Raw genomic sequence first — 23005 nt, forward strand, 5'->3', positions numbered from 1 at the left:
TGAGATGAGCTGACAACAATCCAACCAGCCATACAGCTGTTTTAACACTGCTGTCTTAACACACACGCTTAATAAGTATTAACATTTGCCAAATTTAGTCAACTAAAGAGGCCAGATAAAAATAAAAAGCTTTACCATCACTGGTTTAACGCCTCCTGTATAGAAAGCCCACAGCTTCAAACATTTGCACACTCACATTTGATTCTGAACATGTACTTTTAAGAGACTGAAATGACTTTGCACAGCTGGCTTGTTTTTTTTTCTTTCAGCTAACACGTTACATGAGTCACTGCATTTTGCAGAAGAATTACTAACAAAAAAAAAGGTTGGCTTAAAAAAAAAAGTCTGCACTTCTCACTGATTTTTAACTCTGCAAAAAGTCTTTGCAAGTTAAATGTCTGGAAAAAACCTCCAAGTTTTAATGTCTGAAACAATTTGAAGGCTGACAATAACAAGCACTGCGAAGGTATTAGACAAGCTGAAATGAAGACAGACAACAGTATTTTTAATATAAAAATGGTCTTTATTTCTTCAATACAAGGTAAACTACTATTGCAGTTTAAGACCAACACAAAAGTTGGACAGCAAATTGCTTAACAGTCTCCTAAAGGCTGAAAAAAAGAGAAACCCATGAAAGCTAAGAGTTATGTCATATTTCAAGTATAACATCTAAAAAAGATGAAATGATCCCTACACTTATAGATTAACTAAGTACCTCTGCTGAAAACGTATTAAAATCCACATTTGCTAGGATTCCATCTTACCTTGTTGAGAAATATAGGTCTCCAGAAACTCAAGTATTCAACAGACTCTCTGGCCTGCTGGTATCAGGAAACTGCTTACTATTATATATATATATAAAATCCTTTGGAGTCAGACATTCTGACAGGCATCCATTTCCTTACATTTTGCATTGCAATTATGCATTCCAACTTAGACAAGCCCCCCTCCTGTACTTCAAAACCATTTCTTGAATAGTATATTCATACATCCTTGTGCAAAATGGGAATTGGGAAATGGAATGGTACAGGAAGACAATACAGCCTTTTGTTTAGAAAGTCAGCAGTGCTGGTAATCATCATCAAAAGGTTAAGGTTACCAAACAGGAATGTATTTCACCTTTAAAACACCTGGCTTGCTTTTTTTTTTCCTCTCCCTTTTTTATTTATTTTAAAAATGGACACCTGCAGCAGTAAGGAAACTGAACTTGCAATCACTCGTATTTATAAAAGCACACACATTCCTCATTTTCTTACATCTGAAGATCAAAGGAATGTCTGTTCATAATGTAATAATAATATGCACAGTTTAAAATATTTTCTATTACAAAATACAGTATACAAGAGGGTGAGGCTAAAGTCTATTACTTGAATATACTCCAAAATGTTAGCACTGAATCATGTAAAAAAATCACATCACATTGTATGGATAGATGGGAATTTTTACAACTTAAATGCTCTATTTCATTTGGATCAAAGGTATAGGGTTTACTATTTTCAAAAGACTTGGGTAAAACTAGTGTTCTCCCAAAGAAGCTTTAAAGGATTTAAACACAGGCATAGGTCATACCAGAACCTAGAACCCACTGCAGTAAGTGAGGTTATAAAAAGGACTCAAGAACTAACAACTGCATAATACACAAATAGGATGAGATGCTTCATCATATTTTGTCCAACATGGGGGAAACAAAAAAAAAAATAATCCCATGAGAACATCAAATTGAGGAACTTCTATGCTCCAAATTGCTGCTTAGCAATTCATCCTCTAAAGTGACAATAAAGCTAGAAATACATAGCATGTCAGATCTTAATTTCAGGGGGAAGGGAACAACAACAAGAGTGAAAAGCCACCTCAACACCCTCACCCACTCAAGCCTGTCTGCAATATTAATTGCAAGGCATTGCAGTGAACAGTTTCAAGAGATGGCATTTCTGGATAAACATCACAACTAATTAGCATGCTGCAACCATTATGTTTAAAGACCTGTGCAGTCAATCACCAAAATAAATTAAGTCCTAAACAAATCCATGTTGCTTCTTTCCTACATCAAAATACTTGCTCTGGAAATAATCCAACTTTCTTTAAGTACATACACGCTGACCTGCACTTCTTTCTTTAAGATCTTGAAGGATTTATATTTCAATGCAGAAGCAATTTAGTGTCTTGGATCTCTGAAGAGTACCAGTCTAAAACATGCATGTTTTACATTTGCATCTACATGACTAGCAGTATCTTAATGAGCATTATATTAGGAAATTTAAGGCTGTATCTCAGTGTACATGAAAATCAATAACTTCAAGAGGCTATATATAAAATTCTATAAATAGAAATAAGATCAAAGCCTGTTTAACCTGTACACAGAGAGCAAGTGGATAAGAAAAAGAAATGAGGAATTAAGTATTTCTATAAAGAATGTAATGTATTTTTACTAGAAACACAGATGACAAGTATGTACAACATTTAAATCTCCAGTTATCCACATACAACTAGGAAAACATTTACAAGGATTTGGGTATGCAACTAACCAACTGGATAAAAAAATACGATTAGAAAAACTAAGCCTCACCAATTTCAAAGGAACAAAACTAGAAAGCACTCACTCCTTATACAAAAAAAAAATCAAGCTAATGCCTAAATTTTATAAGATACCTTGTTTAGCACAAAACCAATAGCTATCAAAGTGTATAAGCCACATTGTAAATAAAGATTTGAACAAGTTCTGACAAACGTGTTTCAAAATGTTATCAGAACACTAACATTATTGGCACAGAAAGCAAAAATGAAAGAGGAAAAGAAAGACTGTACAGTTTCCAAAATGCTGTGTTTTTTCTTCTGAAATATTTTTGACCTGTCAAAACATACAGTCCAGTAGAAATTTTACTTTAAAAAAAAGAAAACTAACCAAAACCCTTTACTTCTAAAAAACAAACCTTCAGGAAAACACGTCTGTTGCTAAAGCACCACCACCCCTAAGTCACTACTTGTTAATTTTGTCTTTCAAGATCAAGGACACAGACTTAAAATATTCTTCTCAATATTACTTATAAAATCAGTATTTGAAAGAAATAACGTATTTCTTCACAGGCTATTTGTCCTTTCATCCGCAAGATTAAATACAATTGGATGAATATCAAAGAGCACAGCAGTAGCCATCATGGCATCATCACCGGTCAGTAAGTTACCAAACTACTATTTCCCAAGCATGCACAGGAAATTGCCAATAAGGTTTATTAAACCAAGACCTAGTAAAGATTCCACTACAGATCCAGTTATACATGATGTGCATTAGGCGTATTCCTTTTTGGTGTCTATCAGGGTCTTTGGATTTTTTCTGGTTTTTTTTCATTTAAAAAATACAACAAATGAAACTCACAGTAACAAGAGAGTATTATCTAAATTGCAACACATTACATTTACCAGCTAAAACTGAGTATTCAGAGAACAAGCAGAAATAAGGGGCTTCATATGGGGACTTCATCTCTCAAGTCACAATGATTGCTAAGTTTTTTATTACCCCTGCTATTTCCATTGCCAGCAATGGAAATCTGTATGTGAGTAAAGTTACACCGTGTAAAAAGAGCAACAGTCTCCTTAAATCCATTTTAATGTGGAGTAAAATACCAGTTCCTGCATAAGATGCTTGTAAATGTACTTTTTTTTAAGATGTAATATATCTATGCAATGGAACGTTACTTACCTGCTGCCTCTCCAGTATTAGCTATTCCCCATGTAACAGCTACAGGCAGGTTATTTCTTCCTTAAACTACTATACACAGCAGTAAACAATGTTTTTAAGTAAGAAAAAAAAAAATACAACAGTACTGTTTGTAACCAACACCTATTCACAAAAAGCAGGAAATGAGTGAGGACTTGTTTGATACAACTTTCAGTTTTACAAAATTTTAAAAGGCAGTTTTCAGTTTCAAACAGGTTTAAACAAACATGTCAAATAGCTTCTCAGTAGCAAATAGTTCAATAAACACCAGTGATCCCATGCATGAGGAACTGAGGTACACAATTTAAGGAAAAAAATAGGGAAGAGTCTCAAGCTGTAGCCAAGTCCAACAGCATCAATCTGGCTGCAGGAAACCTGGCGGAGTTGTAAGTGACAAAAATATTAGAGTATTTCAGACTTGTGCAAACTTTTGCAGTTGCACAGGCTACTGGTCCCAACTCAGCAAAGCATAAAAATCACTCACGTATGCAAATAAGGTACTGAAAGCATGTGTTTACATTCCTTGAAACCCATGGAATTTAAGCACATGCTCTAAATGCTCTGGAAAACCCAATGGATTTAAGTGCTTTCCTGAACAGGGTAGCATTTTAGTTTGGCTGTTAAACCTTCAAAAATTGGTAAAAAAAAGAAATTAAGAGCTGTCTAAGAGTTGCCTCTTAAAGCCATCTGAGGTCTTGAAACTTAACTTAAAACATTAAATGTAGCTACTGAGTAAGTGAAAACACCAAGAATTAATCCCTTCCATAAGATTTACAATAGACTAATAGCAAGCCTTTGTGCAAGGCTGCCAGAAACTAAGTTTTCGTAACTTATATGAACTTTCTATTCACTTGGATTTCACATTTAGTGAAATTAAATTTGAAGGCAACTTTCACTGCGAGCTCAAATAATTTGTTTTTAGGTAAATTTACAAAACCTCATCTGACAGATTTAATCAGCGTCATTTGCTAAAACATTTAAATATTGCCCATCACTGAACAAGGACATAAAAGTGTACCTTCTCTTCTATATGCATGTGTGAATAAACCCCAAAGTATTAAGAAAATACCAAACTCATCAAGTTTGAAAAATGGAAACATCTAGTTTCTTCTGGCACATTTCTAATATACAACTATGTACAGTCTGCTACGGCCTTGGGGCTGGAGAGGGAACACACACAAGCATTATTACTATAAAACTGTAAACAACTGCAGGGTTTTGTTGTGGTGAGTTTTTTTCAATCTAACCTTTCCACCCTTTATTATGGACACTTGAAGTTCATAGGAACATTGAAGTTTATATTAACTGTAGTGTCAATCAGGATCAAGCTGCACGAGAGTAAATTTTCAGTGTATTATAACAACAGACGTGGGACCAGCTCTCCTCAAAACAATAGACCACAAAGGGCTGCAGTTTTTACAGTTTTATATGTCAATTAGCAAATTCACAAGCCACCTAGGCAAACACTGCTAGAAAGCAAAACAGCATTAAAGGTTTTATGTAACCATCTATTTTCATACCAAGATTGAATGTGTAAGAGCAACATTAGTATGTTTAACTCACTGAATGCAAGATTAGGTTGAGGCGTAGGCAAGAACTATTGCGATGTTTTTCAAGACAGCATCAATTTTTTCATTGTAACATTATCTTTAAATATTGCTGAACACAAGACTTTCCCTGAGGTGTAAACATCAAATAACTTGAACAGCTTTACACATCAGCCCCATTAAACAGTTTATTACAACACTACATCTACTTAATCAGTGGTGCTGTGTACAGACATTATCATATGAACAGTTTAACATGAACAAACTACTATAAAAACAAGCATTTACTTGACTTTTTCCAATTGCTTGCACATTATAATTGCCAAATTTATATAACCAGTAATAAAGTTGCAAAAGCTATAAGGTTTAAATCACACAGGTTTCCCTCAAATAAAACAGTTAAGCAACATAAAAAAGTAAAAGAGCTACTGGTTACCATGTATGCAGATTTGCTTTATTCAGATCTATTCCTGTTCATTTTATCCATGAATCCTTACAGGCTCAGTTCAATCACATGAAGCAAACTGCTGGACAAGCATCTTTCCTTGAAGAATGTATCTTGTCTTGCACGCTGTTCCTCTTCCTTCAGCTGTAATGTGTCAAAATTTGTGATGTAGATTTTGCTACTCCCCATAACACACAGAAAATTGTTGGCTTATCTATACATACACAAGTCGTGCATCTAATTCACCATAATGTAAACTAACACAAAATACCCAGAAGCAGTAGCTACTTGTTTATGCACGAAGCTGTTTTCTAATACAATCATTTAAAAAATAACATTAATGTTGTTGTACAATGAAGTTAGGAGAATACGAATTTCACAGTTGAAGTATCAAATGATAAAGGAAGAAATAGCTACTGTTCCTGTGACTGATGGATTTAAGGTAATTTTGCCACAATTTTTACATTTTTACCTGCCCACTTACAGAATTCTAAGCTGGTTTGACATTTATGTAATGCACTCATTGTCTGATGAAGTGGATGGCTCAGAGCTCAGTAACATTAAGAAGTGCACAGAATCTGATTCTAGTCATTAAAAATTTCAGGCTAGTGGCAAGCAGGATGAACTTCACATCTAAATCACAAGAACCCACTTTGCAAGTAATACAACATAGATTTGCAGGTTTCCTCACCTACTTGCCTTAGAAAAAACCCCAAGCCCTACTTCCTACCTTTATCTATTTTGGCAAATTAAGAAACCACACTATTATTCAGAATTAATTACGTTAAAAGTTCACAAAATACTTGGGACGGTATAATTTCATACACTAGATTTCAGTTGAATTCCATTACAAAGCAATTAGCTATCTTCATTTTGTTATTAATTCACAATTTCAGCATTCAATATTTTCAAAATAGTTTAAATCAAATCACTCAAAAACCCAACACATTAAACTGTTCAATTGAAAACCAAGATATTTAGAGGAGCAATTTCATGAACATGCACCAGTACACAGCTGTCAAATATTCTTTTACTAGTATAATAATTTCAAAGCAGTTGGGAAAACAAAAGTACTCCATTTTTGCATGAAAAATTGACACATTTCTTCTTCCTTTCCTCAAAGTGACTGTTAACAACTTTAAAAAAAAGCATATAACAAAGTAGGTTCTATACACTACAGTATGTACATAACCTAATCCAAAGCCAAAGCAGAGACTGGAATGTCTTTGATTTGCAGACTTTGTTCCCAAATCATGAACGTATCAAGCAGTAACTACTTTTGGGGAAGTTCCTTCCCCGGAGACAAAATTTCCATAGGTGTTACGTGCTTTTAAAATTAATTACTAGCAAAGTGACAAAGTGCTGGCTCCACAAGACCTGTTCGGAATTGCAAGCTAAGTTAACACAAATAGACAGGTGAGAATACCAGGTTTTTTAGTGGAGAAAGTATATGACAGCTGTGAGACTGCGTGTCAGAATTTGCTGCTCTCATCATACAATTGCTGCAGCAAGAATTATGGATCTTTATCACTTCTATGACGACAGTTAACAGATCCAAAGCACCATATATATGATTTATATATAATACTAGCATAAGAAAGCTTCAGTTCCTGGGACTAATTTGCTGGATTTGTAAGGGTACTTATGAAACTACAGGAACTTTAAAGAATGCATGATAAACTGGACTCAATGATTAATACTTTTCATTATAGGCCTCTTAAGATGGTCAGCACCACACTGAACCTTCATTTTTAAAAACATAACCAACTAAGATCCAAAATGGTGTACTTTTTAGTTCCAAGTATTCTGCCACTGTGTCTTGGCAAAACCAGAAACCTTTGTGATTCCAAAAGGAAGAAATAAATCTGCATGGATAATACCTTCATACTCAGCCCTTTTCAGTATTCTACAATCAAGTAGAATATTGAAGTAAGAAACAACTTTCAAAAATAAAAAATATTAAATCTCTAGTCAGTACTTCTTGGCAATGCCATTTTCCATCTGCCTCAAGCTCAAATAGCTATCCATCCGAAGCATGTGTTAGATTTGTACAATTTAACACCATACAGCAACCAGTTTCTCAGGATTTCCACTAATAAACCCCAAATTTCAGATTTATCTGTAAAATAGTTATTTTGTTGTTTAAAAGTTAGGGGTTTATGCCAGAACATTTCACAAATGAAGTCCCAGAACTTAAATGACCAAACATTTTTATACTTAGGCAAGATGCAACTTGAGCTTTTTTTTTCTCCACAAAGACAGACTCTTGCAACAAAACCCAATAGATTTCTTACATATATAAAGCATCTTGTAGTAGCAACTCTAATTTTTTCCCTTTAATTCCAATTATCAAAAATAACCACATGAAAACTTTAAACAGCTTTTAGAAGTATGAAAATTCTACAGTAGTTTAAAGCTGCATGTGCATACACCCATCAAGATTTCTGTAGTAGTGCAATTTCTAGTATTTCCAGAGATTGAATTTCAATCTCCCAAACACGTTCACATTTCAGTAAAATGCACGATTCACATTTGTCATTATATCCTAATAGCTCCTAAGAATTACTTCATGTAATTCTCCTTCATTTTTTTCTATACATAAAGAAAAGAGACACAAGGCAAAAATTCCACAAGAAGCATCAGCTTTAAAGCTGAAATTTGTTTTCACTTAACCTACATTCCATGAACATCAAAAACCTCCAAACACTGTCATGCTTTAGCTACAACCCGATGAGCAAGAAGGAATTTCAAGCTTGACTCTATATTCATCCTTCTGCACGTAAGTTGAGATACATACGTGACTCTGCTCATCATACATGTATAAACAGACTATTTTAGCACCTTTCTTCTATTTGTTGCTTTTTTTCCTCCCTAGCAATAGTGTACTTACCTGGTATCTTTTTTCAATCTTACTGCATAATTTAAGATCAGCACCAGAACAATTTCCTGATTTTATAAGTAATTGTACACAGCAAGAAAAGGAATGCCCCCAGACTAGTTTAATTCATCGTGTCTTTCTCCTACTACACCCCACCCTGTCTATTCACCAAAAACAACTGATGAACAGAAAGGTGTGTATTTAGAAAACTCAGTGTTTAGTTTACATATTAAAAAGACATGAATTATTGGCAAATATCTTTCACATATATGAGGAAGACACAAAAAGGTAGATCAGGGTGCCACAGGAAAACATAAAAATGAAGATACCTCTTTTTTTATATAAAAAATAATTCTTAGTTCTCAAACCACAATGAGCAAAAGAAAAAAAAATGGCTTTGTTCATTCTTTGGAAAACACTACATCAAACCAACATTTTCACTTGCAAGTAAATTCTTATGTTCCAAATGCTAAAAAGCCCTTAAGATTATTGCAGAACTTTCACACAGCTCAATTTTGTCAAAACTACTAATTTCACAAGCAAAAAGAAATACAGGATGAGAGGAACACAAATATAAGCATGTCTAAAAGATATCTCAGAAGACAACATGATTATAGCAACATGTTCATGGAAAAAATTATTAAATGTTATGCACTTAGAAATTTGAAAACAAACAACAGCCTAAGATTTTCAGTTAGTTTTTAGAATCATCACCCTCAAGAACCCACCAGAGAAGCCACAAAATAAGACTTTACAAGCACAAAAAACAGTGGCACTGCTTGCCCCTTTCCCACTACAGTGGACTTCAAATACTCAATCAGGTGCACAAAGTATTATTTCTCTGATGAACACCAGATGCAGTAGAATAGTGTCAGCACTGCTTATGTGCATTCTCAAAAATACTATTTTTAAAAGAGAAATTAGGTAAGTAACTTTGAAAATAGTTTAATACTACGATTAAGTGAAAAAATCCTAGATGAGTATATATTCTCAGGTCTTGAAAAATGCTACCACATGATTCATTTAAAATTCCATTATTAATCAGAAGCTTATTATTAAAATAACTTATAAAAATAGGTATGTTCCTATTAATTTATAAGGTTCTTTGAAGGTTAATTTCATTACTTCACTTGATGTTTAGGTGGTTGCTAACACTGTTACAGGACAGTTTCTACTTACATAAGCAAAAATACAATGAATATTATTTAAACTATCAGTACCATTTCCCCATCTTACTGACACACAAAAAAATTCCAACCATGTGAGTTCTTAGATCACTCCAAAGCTGAAACTATTTCAGAGAGAGCTGACACCAGTTTTTAAAGAAGCATGAGCCTCAGACTTTGCATTATTTTGCTTACAGTGGTTTGAGAGCAGAAAAATCAGAAAAAACATGAAATATGGAGTACAAAGTCTACATACATATCAACTGTTACAATGTTGTGGTTTTGTCTTTGCAATTCAGTCCAAATCCAGTTTAAATAGGAAATAATCAATCCAATAACAAAAACATAAAATGAAAAATTTAACATTCGCAGTTATAAAAATTCAGACAGATTAAGATTGGGACAATGTATCAGCTAGAAGTACATCATTGATTATCAGTTAAATTGAAAAAAAAAATCTGCCTGAAATAGTCAGGACTCATGCTGATGAAATTCTATTACTATTCTGTTTGTACACATTAATTTTGTTTTTAATCCTTCTAAGTATAGTTCTACTGGATTCTTAGTTTTCTTAACTAAAATACAGGTTAGACGTTTATCTTAAATCCAGTTTCTCTTTTAAATTTACAGGTTTTTATAAGCAAAGGCAATTATTTATTATCAACGTACATGAAACCTTACTCAAGGAAGGCACAAAAATCTTGCAAGAATTTAATTATAAATCATGAAGCGTACAAACAGAAGTGTAAGTACCTGCTATGGTACAACTAAACTTTTAAAAATATATTTATAATCAGAAACACATGTAGTTAGTTATTCCAATTTAACCCATCTCTATAAACGTAATACAGTACAAACTGAATTTCACTGTATACAAAAATGATCACAGTGGACCTTTAAAATCCTTCTAAACTAGATGTGTAACACTTAAAAAAAAATGCCAGTACAGTATCACTGTTATGACTATAGGTACACAATAAGAAGCAGCACAGGTGCCGTTCCTAGGGTGCAGGCACAGAGGCAACTTCATGTTATCTGGCTAAGCACAGCAATAAGGGGAGTAACTCTTTTGCTGATATTTATTAAATGACTGAGACTGTTAAATCCATTTATGAATATCAATCAATGTAAAGAACAAAACGAAAAAATGTATGGCAACATACATCTTAGTGAAAATGAAACATACAAATCAGGAGATAACTGTATTTCTTTTATATATGTCTATATAAATATATAAAAATGAAACTACAATAAAGCCCTTCTTCATTAAGACAGCAACAAGACAAAATGTTTACAACTTAACTTTAAAATGTACCAAATGCTATAATTTACATGTAGGATTCTAACTTTGCCCTTTAAATCAAGCTCTTAGGACCTTTTTTCTTCTTTACACAAGGGAATCTTACCTACGCAACCCTTCTGAAAGAGAGGTCCCAGCACACAATGAAGTTGAAGGATGTTGCATATATAAAATCCCACCTGAACTGAACACTGAAATCACAGTCTCAATTTAAAATTGTGTTTTTGAAATTATAAAATGCAACCTAATGCTATTTGATGTTTTCTCAGGGTGACAGGGTAGGGAACCCGTACTTAGCACAGAAACTCCGCATCTACATGCGCAACACTAAATACACAAAAATGAAAGTCAGATGAATAAAGTAAGCCAAAGGTAAAAAAAATAATATTCCAGTTTATTAAGAATTTTTAGTATGGCTTGTTCATCCCCACCACAGAAGGAAAACACTCTGGAAATGCAACCATCACTCAGCTCAGTGGTTACCTTCTATTAATAACAACTATGGGCATATATCACAAATATCCATTATCATAAAAGGTAAAAATCCAGTTCAACAAAAGAACTACATTTACACTTCTGTAAAGTCTGTGTTTTTATGTTCTGATATTTTACACTTAAGAACCACAGTTGCTATTTTTATGCAATTCCAGAAATATTTCTACCAATTCATTTTTTATTACAAAAAGTGGCATTAACAGATATATACTGCCAACTTTATTTCAGCTGCCACATTTCACCTTCCTATTTAAGCCTCTGACGCCCCTTTATTATGTCTGTTATTCCTTTGTGTGTCTCCTGCTTAATACTCAACAGACTAGAGTACCTAATATGAGAATTTGTTCTCTCCTTGAGTGATGCAAAAGCTTGACTAAAAACTGGTATGTAACAAATACAAAATTATTTTTTCATTTAGGAGTGTATTACATTGGATATGATTTCATAAATGTTTTCTTCTATTTAACTTCTGTAAATGAACTTCCATGAGTAAATATCACATGCAAATATGGGAACTAAATCTGAGGGTAAATATAAGAAATGGAAGTTGGGCAGACAGGTAAGTCTGCAAGCTTCAATTTTAGTATAGATACAGTGGGAAGTTCTAAAAAGGGAGAAGACCGCTGCAAAGAAACCAATAGGTAGGGTTTTTTTCCAACTGTCAGATAAAAAGAATCATGGATAGCTCGAATTCTCAATCCACAAAATGGTACGTTCTATAATGTGATGAACATTTCTATGTATTTTAAAGCTCTCAGCAGTACACTGAAAAAAATGATTATTTCACGCTACTACGTAACTATCTAGACATTTGATGCATGCAAAACTGCGGATTTAATGAAATAAAACAACACATTAGTCTGTAAACAACCAGAAAAGAAACAATCCTTGTATCATATTTGTTTACCACTCTTCAGAAAATGACTTTACTATTGGAGGAGGGAGGGAATAAAAATCAAGGTGGTGGGGAACAACTTATCATAAATCTTATTTAAGACAACACCAGAATTTAGCTAGAAGGCAAAAGATACCAACACATCACATTTCATAAAATAAAGAGCAAAATCTGGCTATATTTCCTGAATTTGAGTAAAACTCACTGGAGGGGGAAAACAAACAAACAAACAAACAAAACTCCTGCCATACTCATGCAAGGACAGCAACTCTACATACATGTGTTCTCTAAATTGAAACAGTCCACACATGACACACGAAGGGGTAAATGCTGCAGTCCTTACACAAGATTTTAGACTAGAAACTTAGGACTTTGAAATATAATTAAGAAATACAACCATACATTACAACCACGAATTTCATATACCCTAAGATTCCAAAGAGAGCAGACTTTACCAGTCTGGCTTACTGCTTTTTGATGAATTGGTGTGACCTCATTTACTAAAACAGCAAACAATAATACCACCTAAGATTATAGAATCGACATGCAAACTGTGGAAGATACTCACACAAGCGCTCCCTCCCTCCCACGACCAGTTACCTGTTGTCACTTACCTGTGTTGATGTCAGGTGCTGCAAGAAGAACATGATTCAGTACATACGGCAGGACCATTTAAACACACACATGAACGGTGTTAATAATCCCAAGCCTAGAGCAGTTACTTCTAGCAAGTCAACAACAGCACCGCTCAAGAACCTGAAACAAATGCTCACCTTCTTTAACGGTGACGATACTCTCTCTCCCTGTCTCTCTCTCTGTCGCGATCTCTGTCGCGATCACGATGTCTCTCTCTCTCGCGGCTTCTTTCCCGGTAATAGTCATCGTGACGATCTCTGCTGCGCGATTTGTGGCGCCTGCTTTTTTCTCGTGACCTACTGTGGTCCCTCTCTCTGGATCGCTCACGTCTTCTAAAAGAAATTACTTCATTAAACCTTTCTTCACCATACCAGCCATCCACATGCCCATTTTATATTTCCAGTATGAATTTGACCAAAAAAGGATATGAAAGAAATCTCTTCACTGTGAAGCAGATGTGTTTGCATGTAACACAAAAGATAGCTGGTACAGAAGGTGGTGGCTAAGGAATCAGTTACAGCTAGCAAGGTGCATCCACTTCCCAACTTATCAAGGAAAAGCTGGAAAGTACATGCTCAGAATGGAGGATGAGATGGATGAAGTCAGCTGGGGAAATGCACCACACCTCAGCTCAAACGATGACTACAACGCTGCTGCTACTCTGTGTACTGAAAGCACGTGCCAAAAAACAGCTTTGTGTTTTCAACACTCAGGCCAACCACACTACTGCTACTGTATCCAAATGAACTACAGGCTCAGTGTTTGTCCTGTCACAAAGGGGTGTTATTTAAGTTTTGAAAGAAATATGGATCTCTTACTTGTACGATGCGTAAGAGTCTAGGAATTTTTAATCTAGCTACTCTCAATTGTTAGATTGTATAACAAAGGACAACAGGCAAAATCATTCTGCCCAACTTTTTTTTTTCCCCAACTCAAGTGTATTTCTACTGCAGCGAGGGTGGAGAAAATTATTTTAAGAAAAACAAAAAATGGCATCAAGTACTCTCAATCTTAATTTTTCAATACCAAATTCTAATAAAAATTATGCACTGGAAATCCTTATTGATAAATTATAATTCTATTTTGAAGTTTATACACTGCAAGAGTACCATGTAGGAAAGGATACAAAATACAACTAAATAAAAGTAAGGGTTAAATTTAAGCTCATCAGATCAATTTTGAAAATTAAAAGGTAGCTAAGTTCAAGAAACCCCTATTTGGTTCTCTCACACATTTCTTGTGCAACTCAGCAAATCACTGAGCTGCTTACGTGATGTAGTTTATTCTCTGTGAACTATTTCTATGCTACACCTTCCCTTTCTTGAATAAGGACAGATGGAAGAGGAAAGTTTTACCTGGATCCAGAACCATAAGACTTGGACTCAATTCCATGAAGGCAGTCCTGAAGAGAGCTAATAAGTACTTTACAGCGATCATCTGCAGATACTTTGGACTGTTTAATTAAGGAAATTGCAGTTACCAAGGTCTCTATAGCACTTCCATAGTCCCCTGAAATTGATACAAAGAGCATTATCAGAAAATTATGCAAATTAAAACAAATATTTTCTCTGTAATAGTATCACCATTTTTAAAAGGCATTCTCAGAAACTAATTGGGACATAGTACAAAATCATTCATAAGTTGTACCTAGATTCAGCCACCTATTAGGATAATGTGGCTTCGAGGCTGCCAGTTTCCCAACAAGAAAAATAAAAAAACTGTTTTCAGTTGGGTAGAACAGCAAACACAGTAATTGAGTTTTACTAACCAGCACTGGCATCTGATACAGCTCTTGAAATGGCACTGCTTGAGATTGCCCTATTTCTATTCATGATTTCTTCAAATTCTGCTTCACTTAGAGGTGTCCTTGCAGCATCCATTTCTCTGCAAGCAATAAAACTAGTATTTAAAAGGTTAAGAAAAACTTCAGAAGATATCATTGCAGTTTTAACAATTGAAGTTTGCAACTTTAAGCAAAGTGATATACAGAAAAGAAAGCAGGATCTGGGTTTGCTTTTTGTTAAGGACCATGTTACAGTATCAAATCCTGAAAGCTAAAAAGAAAAATGGTAAAAAAACCAATTCAGATATCGCTGTATAAATGGACTTTTCTTGTTCATCCCATCTACTTTGAAGATTCAGCAGCACTTAATATTGTGCTTTACAAATATTTATAATTTCAATAAAATCCTTGAAGGTACGAAAGTACATATTAACTTAATTGAATGGATGTGGAAATACATGTACATAGGCAAATGTGACTTTGAGCAAAATTAAATATAGTTTTTATAACAATACTGAAATTAGAACTATATGATCCTGTTTCCCAGATCTTAACTAAGACCAGAATGCTGTAACTCATGAAAAGCAAATATAGTACATCATATTTAAAACACCCAATTTTCTGAATGATACTTAAACATTTTACAGCTAATTTTGTTGTGGTGGTTCTTTTATTTATTATTATTTCTGGTCAAGTTTGAGGTGTTCCAATTTGATCTCCAAACCACTCACAGTAAGGATGAAGAAATAAAGCAGAATCCTCATACTCACTGCACTTTTTAACTTCAATTATTAGCTGCCTATATAAGGTTACCAAAGTAACAGAAGTTAACCTATACAAAAATTTTCCCAGTTTTGCAGTGTCCTATTAGCCAGTCTCTGTATCATATAGAAAATTTTGAGAAATGTGTTAGAGACAAACATTGAGACTGTTAAAACCGGCCCACTGCTTGGTATTTCTAGAACAGTGTTAGTTCTTCTGGTAGAAAGAAAATGCAGAATAATAAGCAATGCTGTCCTCTTAATTGCAAGAAGTGGAACAAGATCCTATAGCCAGTTTAGCATAAGAGGAAATGTCTAAAAATTCATACCTCCCTGAGTTTTGAGTATTATTTTTCGTGTGCCTCCCATAGAATGGAATATGTAATTTTTCTCTTATGGACATGTTATTTCCAGTGAAACGCCTATGATATATAATTAATGACAATTTAAATAGTTATGGATGATAGTTTTAACATTATTAATGAAAATACTGGACAGTAAGTTATACTGTCCTATTCCCACTCCTTCCCTCCCCAGACATACTATAAACTGTAGACAACCTTGATTTTGTCTGCTAAAAAACAATCAATCAACAGCTTATAATTTTTTGTCTATCAGGCAGTTAAGCCAAATGCTTCTATTTCTATAGTTTCTGAATGAACAGAGTATGCACAGATGCATGGGGTTTCCTTCAATTTGTGATAAAAGATGCAAAATGTCTTTGCAGAACACATTTTAAGCAAGTGTCTCTCATGCTAGCAGTATAATCACAACTGAAAGATCCAAATGTAACTATGTAAAAAGTGTCTCTTATTACTTGTCCCAAAAATTTCTGTGACAAAGATGAATATGGTGAAAAATCACAAAACAGAAGCAAGACAGAGATGCTTGAAAGTACAAATGAAAAAAAAATGTTTCAAACAAGATGTGAAAAACTTGACAAGTGAGAGAGGCTCAAAAACTCTGTCCCAGATAGGATTAACCACAGGAAAAGCCACTGCTACCAACACAGCAAGACTTCACCAAATGAGCAGAAACATCTTGAAAGGAAAAGGAAGATAAAAAGTCTTGCAGAAAATTCACACCTAGCTTTTGAGACAAAGACTAACTTTGAATTTAATTCTGAGGGAAAAAAAAGGCATAAGCAGAGCTGTTGAAAGATGAAAATGGTATGAGCTTGGTATGGCTATGTACTCAACATATGCACATGTTCAAAAAGGAGAAGCCCAGAGAATTCTAAAAAGACAGCTTGCAAAGCACAATGATAAAAGGTACAAGTCAGAATTTGAATTTAAGACAGAAGCAGAACCAGAAGCTGCTGCATAGGAAATATGTAAGTTTGCGTGTAGAACACATAGAATGATGACACTGCCAAATACAGTGAAGACAAACAGTTCAGAGCTGAAAAGGGAAAGATTACTTGTGTTGCACTTCCAGATTTTCTTACTGCTACAAACATGTTTATGAGAGATATTTCACCAAGACAAGTGAAAAGGGGCAAATTAGAAAACCAGTGGGATCCCTTCCAGCCCTATTTTTCATTATTTCTAAAATTTGCACTAAAACCGAAAAAATCTAATGTTTCCTACAAGAGGAGTAAAATCTACCAAGCACATTACACCAAAAGCACTCACCTTCCAGGTGGCCCATAGTCACCTCTGTCATATGGTGGAGGTCGGCCATATGGATCTGTTGGAGGTGGGCCACGGCTGTCTGAAGTAGGTATTCCACTATTGGCAGGTGGGGGGAAGAAAGCTGGATTCACATGTGGTGCAGGTGGTGGAGCACCTGGAGGTGGCCCAGGGAGATGTGGAGGAGGAGCAAGAGTCAGGGGTGGCCCAAGAGGGCCAGGTGGACGAGGGGGAAATGGACCCGGAGGTGGAGGTGGACCCTGCTGAGGTGGTGGCGGACCTGGTGGTGGCCCGTAGCCTGGAACAGGTGGTGGAGGGCCTGGAGGAAGTGGCCCAAGTGGAGGCTGACCAAAAGGCTGTCCTGGAAACAGAACTGGTGGTGGTGGACGGTCACCACGATTAGGAGGTCCAGCTAATGGAGGTGGGAGGACCTGACCAGGAGGTGGAGGGCCTGGCGGGCCTGGCGGGCCAGGAGGACCTAAAGGTGGACGTGGGGGGGTTTGTCCAGCTAAAATAAAAAATAAATAAACAACAAAAACAAAATTAGTAACTATTAATAAAATAATTAATAATTACAATTCTTGCCTTCTTTACTCTTAAAAACAAACAAAAAAAACAGAAAACAACCCTCACTGATCAATTTACAACTTATGCTTAGAAAATGTGTAAGTTGCTTGACTATCAGTATCTAAAGAGAACAACACTAACTTGAAAGCTGACAACATGCCTCCCCAATCAGTTAATCACCTGCTATTGTTACCAAAACCCCCCAAAAGCTTACAAAAACTAGAAGACATTGCATCCTTCATCCTGCAGCTACTCTTTCACCTGGGGTGTAAGATATAATATATATATTAAAAACATGGGAAAAGCTATATGGGAGAAGGTAAGGTAAATGCAGTATCCAAACCTGCTTTCAGGTCCTCATGAGGTTTTTTCAATTTCACCATGTCCCTTCGACTGTTATAGACAATCTACTACTGAATGGCATTCATTAAAAACAATTACGCTGAATTAAATGAGAACTTGGCTGCAAAGCAAGTCTGATTCCTTCCATATCAGACACCTGACTAAACATGAACACCTCTTCTTCAAATTTGTGGCATTCTAAGCATCAACTAACTAACCTGTCAGCATGCAGGGATCAAAGCTGAATTTCTGATGATGTGCAAACTTGCAATGCAGTAAGGAACTGCATTATTTTACACTCTGAAACAGGCATTCTCACCCCATATAGCAAATCACAAAATCTGAACTATACTACACCTAAGGCAAGTCTACTTGCTAACACAATCTATCAATTTTTTCATACTTTAAAAATACAGACATTGACACATTATAAATTATGTATCTAAAAATGTTATTATATTGCTATGAAATTTTTAGGTACAGCTCCCTGTCTGAATATCAACAGAGAAATAATGTTGAATCCTACAATCCAGATGTGGGCACTGATAATAGCACACTACTGAATTGCCCTGATCTTTAGAATTCCTCAGTAAGTATGCTGCACTAGTACAAGAAAACAGAAATTAAACAAACTCCACATATTAATTATTTTACCCGGGAAAGGTGGTGGTGGCCCTCCTGGCCCTGCCGGTCCAGGGAATCTGTCTCCACCTGGAATGGCACCTGGAAAACGACCTCGCCCTCTGTTACTTGGTGGAAATGCTGCTCGTGAGCTTCCTCCTGGAGGACCAGCTTTACCTTCCCCAGACATCTGGCCAGACTGTGTGGCTGCAACAGAAAAGCCAAAGTATAATTACATAAATCAAAACAGGTTAAAGCTTTTTCAACTCTCGATCTAAACTTTTATGTAGTGCTAAAGCATGACCCTACTAGCACCAACCTGTTCCTTGGTACCTAAATTCAAAACTATTTGGGGAGGAAAGTGTGCTTTGCTAAAGAAGGCAGTGTTCCAGTACCCCCATACTGATGGAATAGCATCTGGGGAGACTGTCAGTCCTTCCTTAAATGCAGCCCAAGACCACAAAGGAACACATTTACACATTAGGACTGGAAAGCACAAGACGAGGTGCTGGAGGAAAAGCATCCTAATTTTATCATAAGGACAATTTACCTGGACATCAGAATTGAATCCAAATTTGTCAAAAAATGTTAAACTTCTCAATGCTGTTTTGGTTTTGTGTTTTTGTGGGATTTTTGTTGTTTTGTGTTGTTTGTTTGTTTGTTTAATTAAATCCACAAGAAAATGAGAAAGCTTCTTTAACTCCAGGAAAAGAACTTCACAAAGCTGCAACCTTCTTTCAGTGAGGGCTTGTTCTTCCAATACAACACATCTTCAGTATTATGTGGGCCCTTTTTAATTTTTATTTTTAAGATGACCATCTTTAAACAAAGCTGCAGCTTCATTCACCTCACTGGAAATACTTTATAGCTATTTTAAACCATGTAGAATCTATCAGATGCTGAGAGAAAAGCTGCAGAATCACTTTTGGAATCAGCACCTACTTCTCCAAGACGGTACATAAGAAAGGCTTACTTTTCCTTGACTGCATTTCAAACTGACTCAGAAATTGTTTATTACATGGAGTCACAACAGGATTCTGCCCATGCAATTCTCTTTTAGGCAATAAATCCATCAGCTTTTTGGAGGATGCTTCTGATCCCACACCCACAAGGGCAAATCTGAAAGAAAGAAAAAAGAAAAGAAAAAAATACACAACAGTTTTTTCCATTTCCTGGATATCCTGACGCCTCAGGAAAAAGGTTACACACTAAGCAAAAGAATATTTGAAAACTAAATACAGAAACTGTGTCACAGCACTTAGTCCAGTTTTCAGAACAGATACAATAACTTACGCTAGGGCATATATGAACCACCACAAGTGTAAGTACTAGATGGATCAAAATATATCACAAAGGCACCTTTTTGGCAGTGTCAACACACTATATATGAATTCATACTATCGAGTTATGATCAAGCACTCAGTGCGTTTTCATTATGGAAGGAAGATTAGTGTGCCAATGAAAAATGGGCTCAAGCACTCACTTCCAACAGTTAATGGAAAATAAAGCACATAAAGACTTAAAAATGGAGGTTGGGGTACCAATATTTACACTATGAGGAACAACAAATATCACCACTACAGTAACTGAAATCTACAGTCTTAAGGAAGATTACCAACAAGATTTAACTCAAAAAATGCTGAGCAACACTGTACCATCATGATTATGCCTGAAATACAAGTCATTAGTATGAAATTGTACACCAAATCATTGTTGGATTTAAATAAACAGATTACCAGTTCACATGCTAACAGTTATGAAAATTAAGAACTCTCTCCCCATTTCCACTCTCCCAAACTTCAGTCCACGTACAGAAAAAACAAATACAACTTCTTACCCTTTAGACTGGCCATTAGCACGATTTTCAAAAAATTTTATCTCCAAAATATCATTTACCCCCAGCGAGTGAACTGCTTCAGTTAAGTCTTCATCTGTTGTCCACTGAAAAATATTTTTAATATTAAACTATGAAAGCTTATCCAAAACACCATGGTTTTCCAGGCTTTTTATTTTATTTGGTACAAAACTGATGGAGAAGAATACCTTATTCAGATTGTCAATATTTTCTCTTTCAGAGAGCAGTCATTTCTAGTTCTCAGAAAATTAATGTTCACAATATTCACACTTCCTCATATGCTACACTGCACCAACTCCTCCACAAAGAATACCGGCTATTATATATCCCCCCAAAATTGTATTTGAGTAACTTTTGTTTTCTGAGAGTTTCAACTGAACATTTCAGTAACTGTTACCTTTTTCACAGCTGATCTTTTTTTACTCCTTCTGATGAAACCATCATTAGAAGCAACAGCTTCCACTTAACCAAACCTACTTGCTGTAAATTCTTATTAATTACTACTAACATTTAACAATTTCACTCATATCCAAAGATATACAAATACACCAGTACTTATGATTTTCTTCCTGCTTCTGTAACTCCATCTTCTCTTTAAATTTCATATGAGAACTGCAAAACAGGGTTTCAAGATTCTGAACGACTTATGTGATCTCTCTTAAATCAAGGCTTCTTTAAAAAGTAAACAAATCACTGAGAGCTAAATGCAGAGAAAACAAATACAACAGCAGTGCTATAAAGGAAATAAATTAATTTTTTCATGGATAACTTTGTGAAGCCAAATAATGAGGAATGAGTACAAATTGCTGCAGACTGGGCCACCTGCATTAGAAACTGTGACATTTGACTTGGATGAGTTCAGCTAATTCTGTGCATTTTACTGATCCCATTAATTTATTTTAGAATGGTACAACTCTTAAGTCAAATGCTCCTTTACTTATATATTAGCTCCCGAAATTAGGATATTATAATAAGTAATGACAAACACCTAAGGTATCCCTAAGGCATTAGCTTCCAAGTTTAGCACTAGTAAGAAATTAATCAGATGGGAAAAAGAACCTGAATGAGAACTCTTCATGTGTGGACTTGGAAGTTTTATTTCAGATAAGCAGATACAAACTCCAGTTAATTCGGCTACTGATTCAGCTACTTTGTTTACTTAACTGCAATTGATTGCAAAATGCTTTAATTCTAACAAGAGTAATTGTCTTAAGGGCAACTGCAGTTCAGTGAGTTATACCAAACCTGTTACTCCTGGGATGGCAGAAATAAGCCTTAAGGCAAATACACTAAAACAGTGTTGTTGAAAGAGTCACTGGCCTGGAAAAAGGGAAGTGGAAAAAAAAGGCTCTGGAAAAAGGTGAAAAGTAGTTTCAAAAAAACATCCAGATTCTTTTTAAACTAAAAACTTCAGAGTTTAGTAAAAAATAGGTTTGTTCAGTAGCTCCAAAGTCTCTGCAAGATTAATTTGATAGTTTAAAGCTTGTTCTCCTCTCTCTTTCAGCCAACTAAGAAACTTAAGACGACGGTAGGAACACATCACCCTTCGTAACACTTAAAACACAAGAAGAAACTTTAAAGTTCATATTTACTGAAGACTTCCTCAATGTTTTAGACATTAAGACGCTTCAGACAGGTTTAATTTTCAGTTAAAATTAAAAAAACAAAGAACCACTTTTCTTGCTATACTCTTCAATATTTCATACAGAACAATTTTTAAGCCAAAAATATTTACAAAGAACTATGATAACAACTTTAAAATTCCTGGCTGTGCCTAAATAGTAAAAAGATACTTACCCAAGTAAGATTTCCAATGTACAAGGCAATTCTTTTTCCAGTATATGTATAGACAACATTTGGTGCAGCTCCTTTACCTACATCATCCCCAACAGATGGTGGAAGAGAATCCATGTAATCGCGATCTTCTGGGGCATCTCCATTATTCGCAGATGGAGAAATTACATCATCATATAAATCAATCTGATCATGCCCACCATATTCAGCTTCCTAAAATAAAAAACACACCTTGTTATACTTCACACTGAACACTTAAAACTGACTTGAAATAAAATGCTGTGGTAGCTGCCACATTCCACAGACACAGCAAGTCTGATCCAATAGCTATAGAACCCTGCTGAAAACCTAACCCCTAGTTTCATCCTCAGTAAAATATAGAAAATTCTTACAACTTCTATTATATTCTAAACTGCGGGAGGGGGGAGGTGGGGGGGGTGGAATACACAAAAGATACCTCTTGCCACTTTTTTGCAATACTTCCGCCCTTGTAATATAAACAGAAATCCTAAAATCCCACAAGCCCTACTCCCAGAATTAAGAGACTTGGAACAAGTATAAGCAAGGTCCAAAA

The 23005-nt window shown here is 35.3% G+C and overlaps 1 protein-coding gene across 5 annotated transcripts in view; it reads right to left on the reverse strand.

The window, feature by feature from the left end:
- Positions 1 to 502: 502 nt before the first annotated feature.
- The window catches only part of CPSF6 (cleavage and polyadenylation specific factor 6), a 30392-nt gene continuing 7889 nt past the window's right edge, over positions 503 to 23005 (reverse strand). The window contains exons 2-11 of one of the 5 annotated variants that reach the window (XM_051616565.1): positions 22435 to 22644; positions 20620 to 20723; positions 19756 to 19901; positions 18816 to 18989; positions 17256 to 17760; positions 15951 to 16043; positions 14846 to 14961; positions 14433 to 14586; positions 13215 to 13409; positions 503 to 5851 (exon numbers count right to left, since the gene is read on the reverse strand). In XM_051616565.1, the coding sequence (XP_051472525.1) occupies positions 13220 to 13409; positions 14433 to 14586; positions 14846 to 14961; positions 15951 to 16043; positions 17256 to 17760; positions 18816 to 18989; positions 19756 to 19901; positions 20620 to 20723; positions 22435 to 22644 (1692 nt within the window). In that variant the 3' untranslated portion in view covers positions 503 to 5851; positions 13215 to 13219. Of the gene's footprint in view, positions 13074 to 13214; positions 13410 to 14432; positions 14587 to 14845; positions 14962 to 15950; positions 16044 to 17255; positions 17761 to 18815; positions 18990 to 19755; positions 19902 to 20619; positions 20724 to 22434; positions 22645 to 23005 lie in introns of all 5 variants that reach the window. The other 4 variants (XM_051616583.1, XM_051616572.1, XM_051616601.1 and 1 more) reach the window with 4 other exon arrangements.

Source organism: Apus apus, chromosome 1 (genome assembly GCF_020740795.1).
Source record: "Apus apus isolate bApuApu2 chromosome 1, bApuApu2.pri.cur, whole genome shotgun sequence".
Classification (NCBI taxonomy): domain Eukaryota; kingdom Metazoa; phylum Chordata; class Aves; order Apodiformes; family Apodidae; genus Apus; species Apus apus.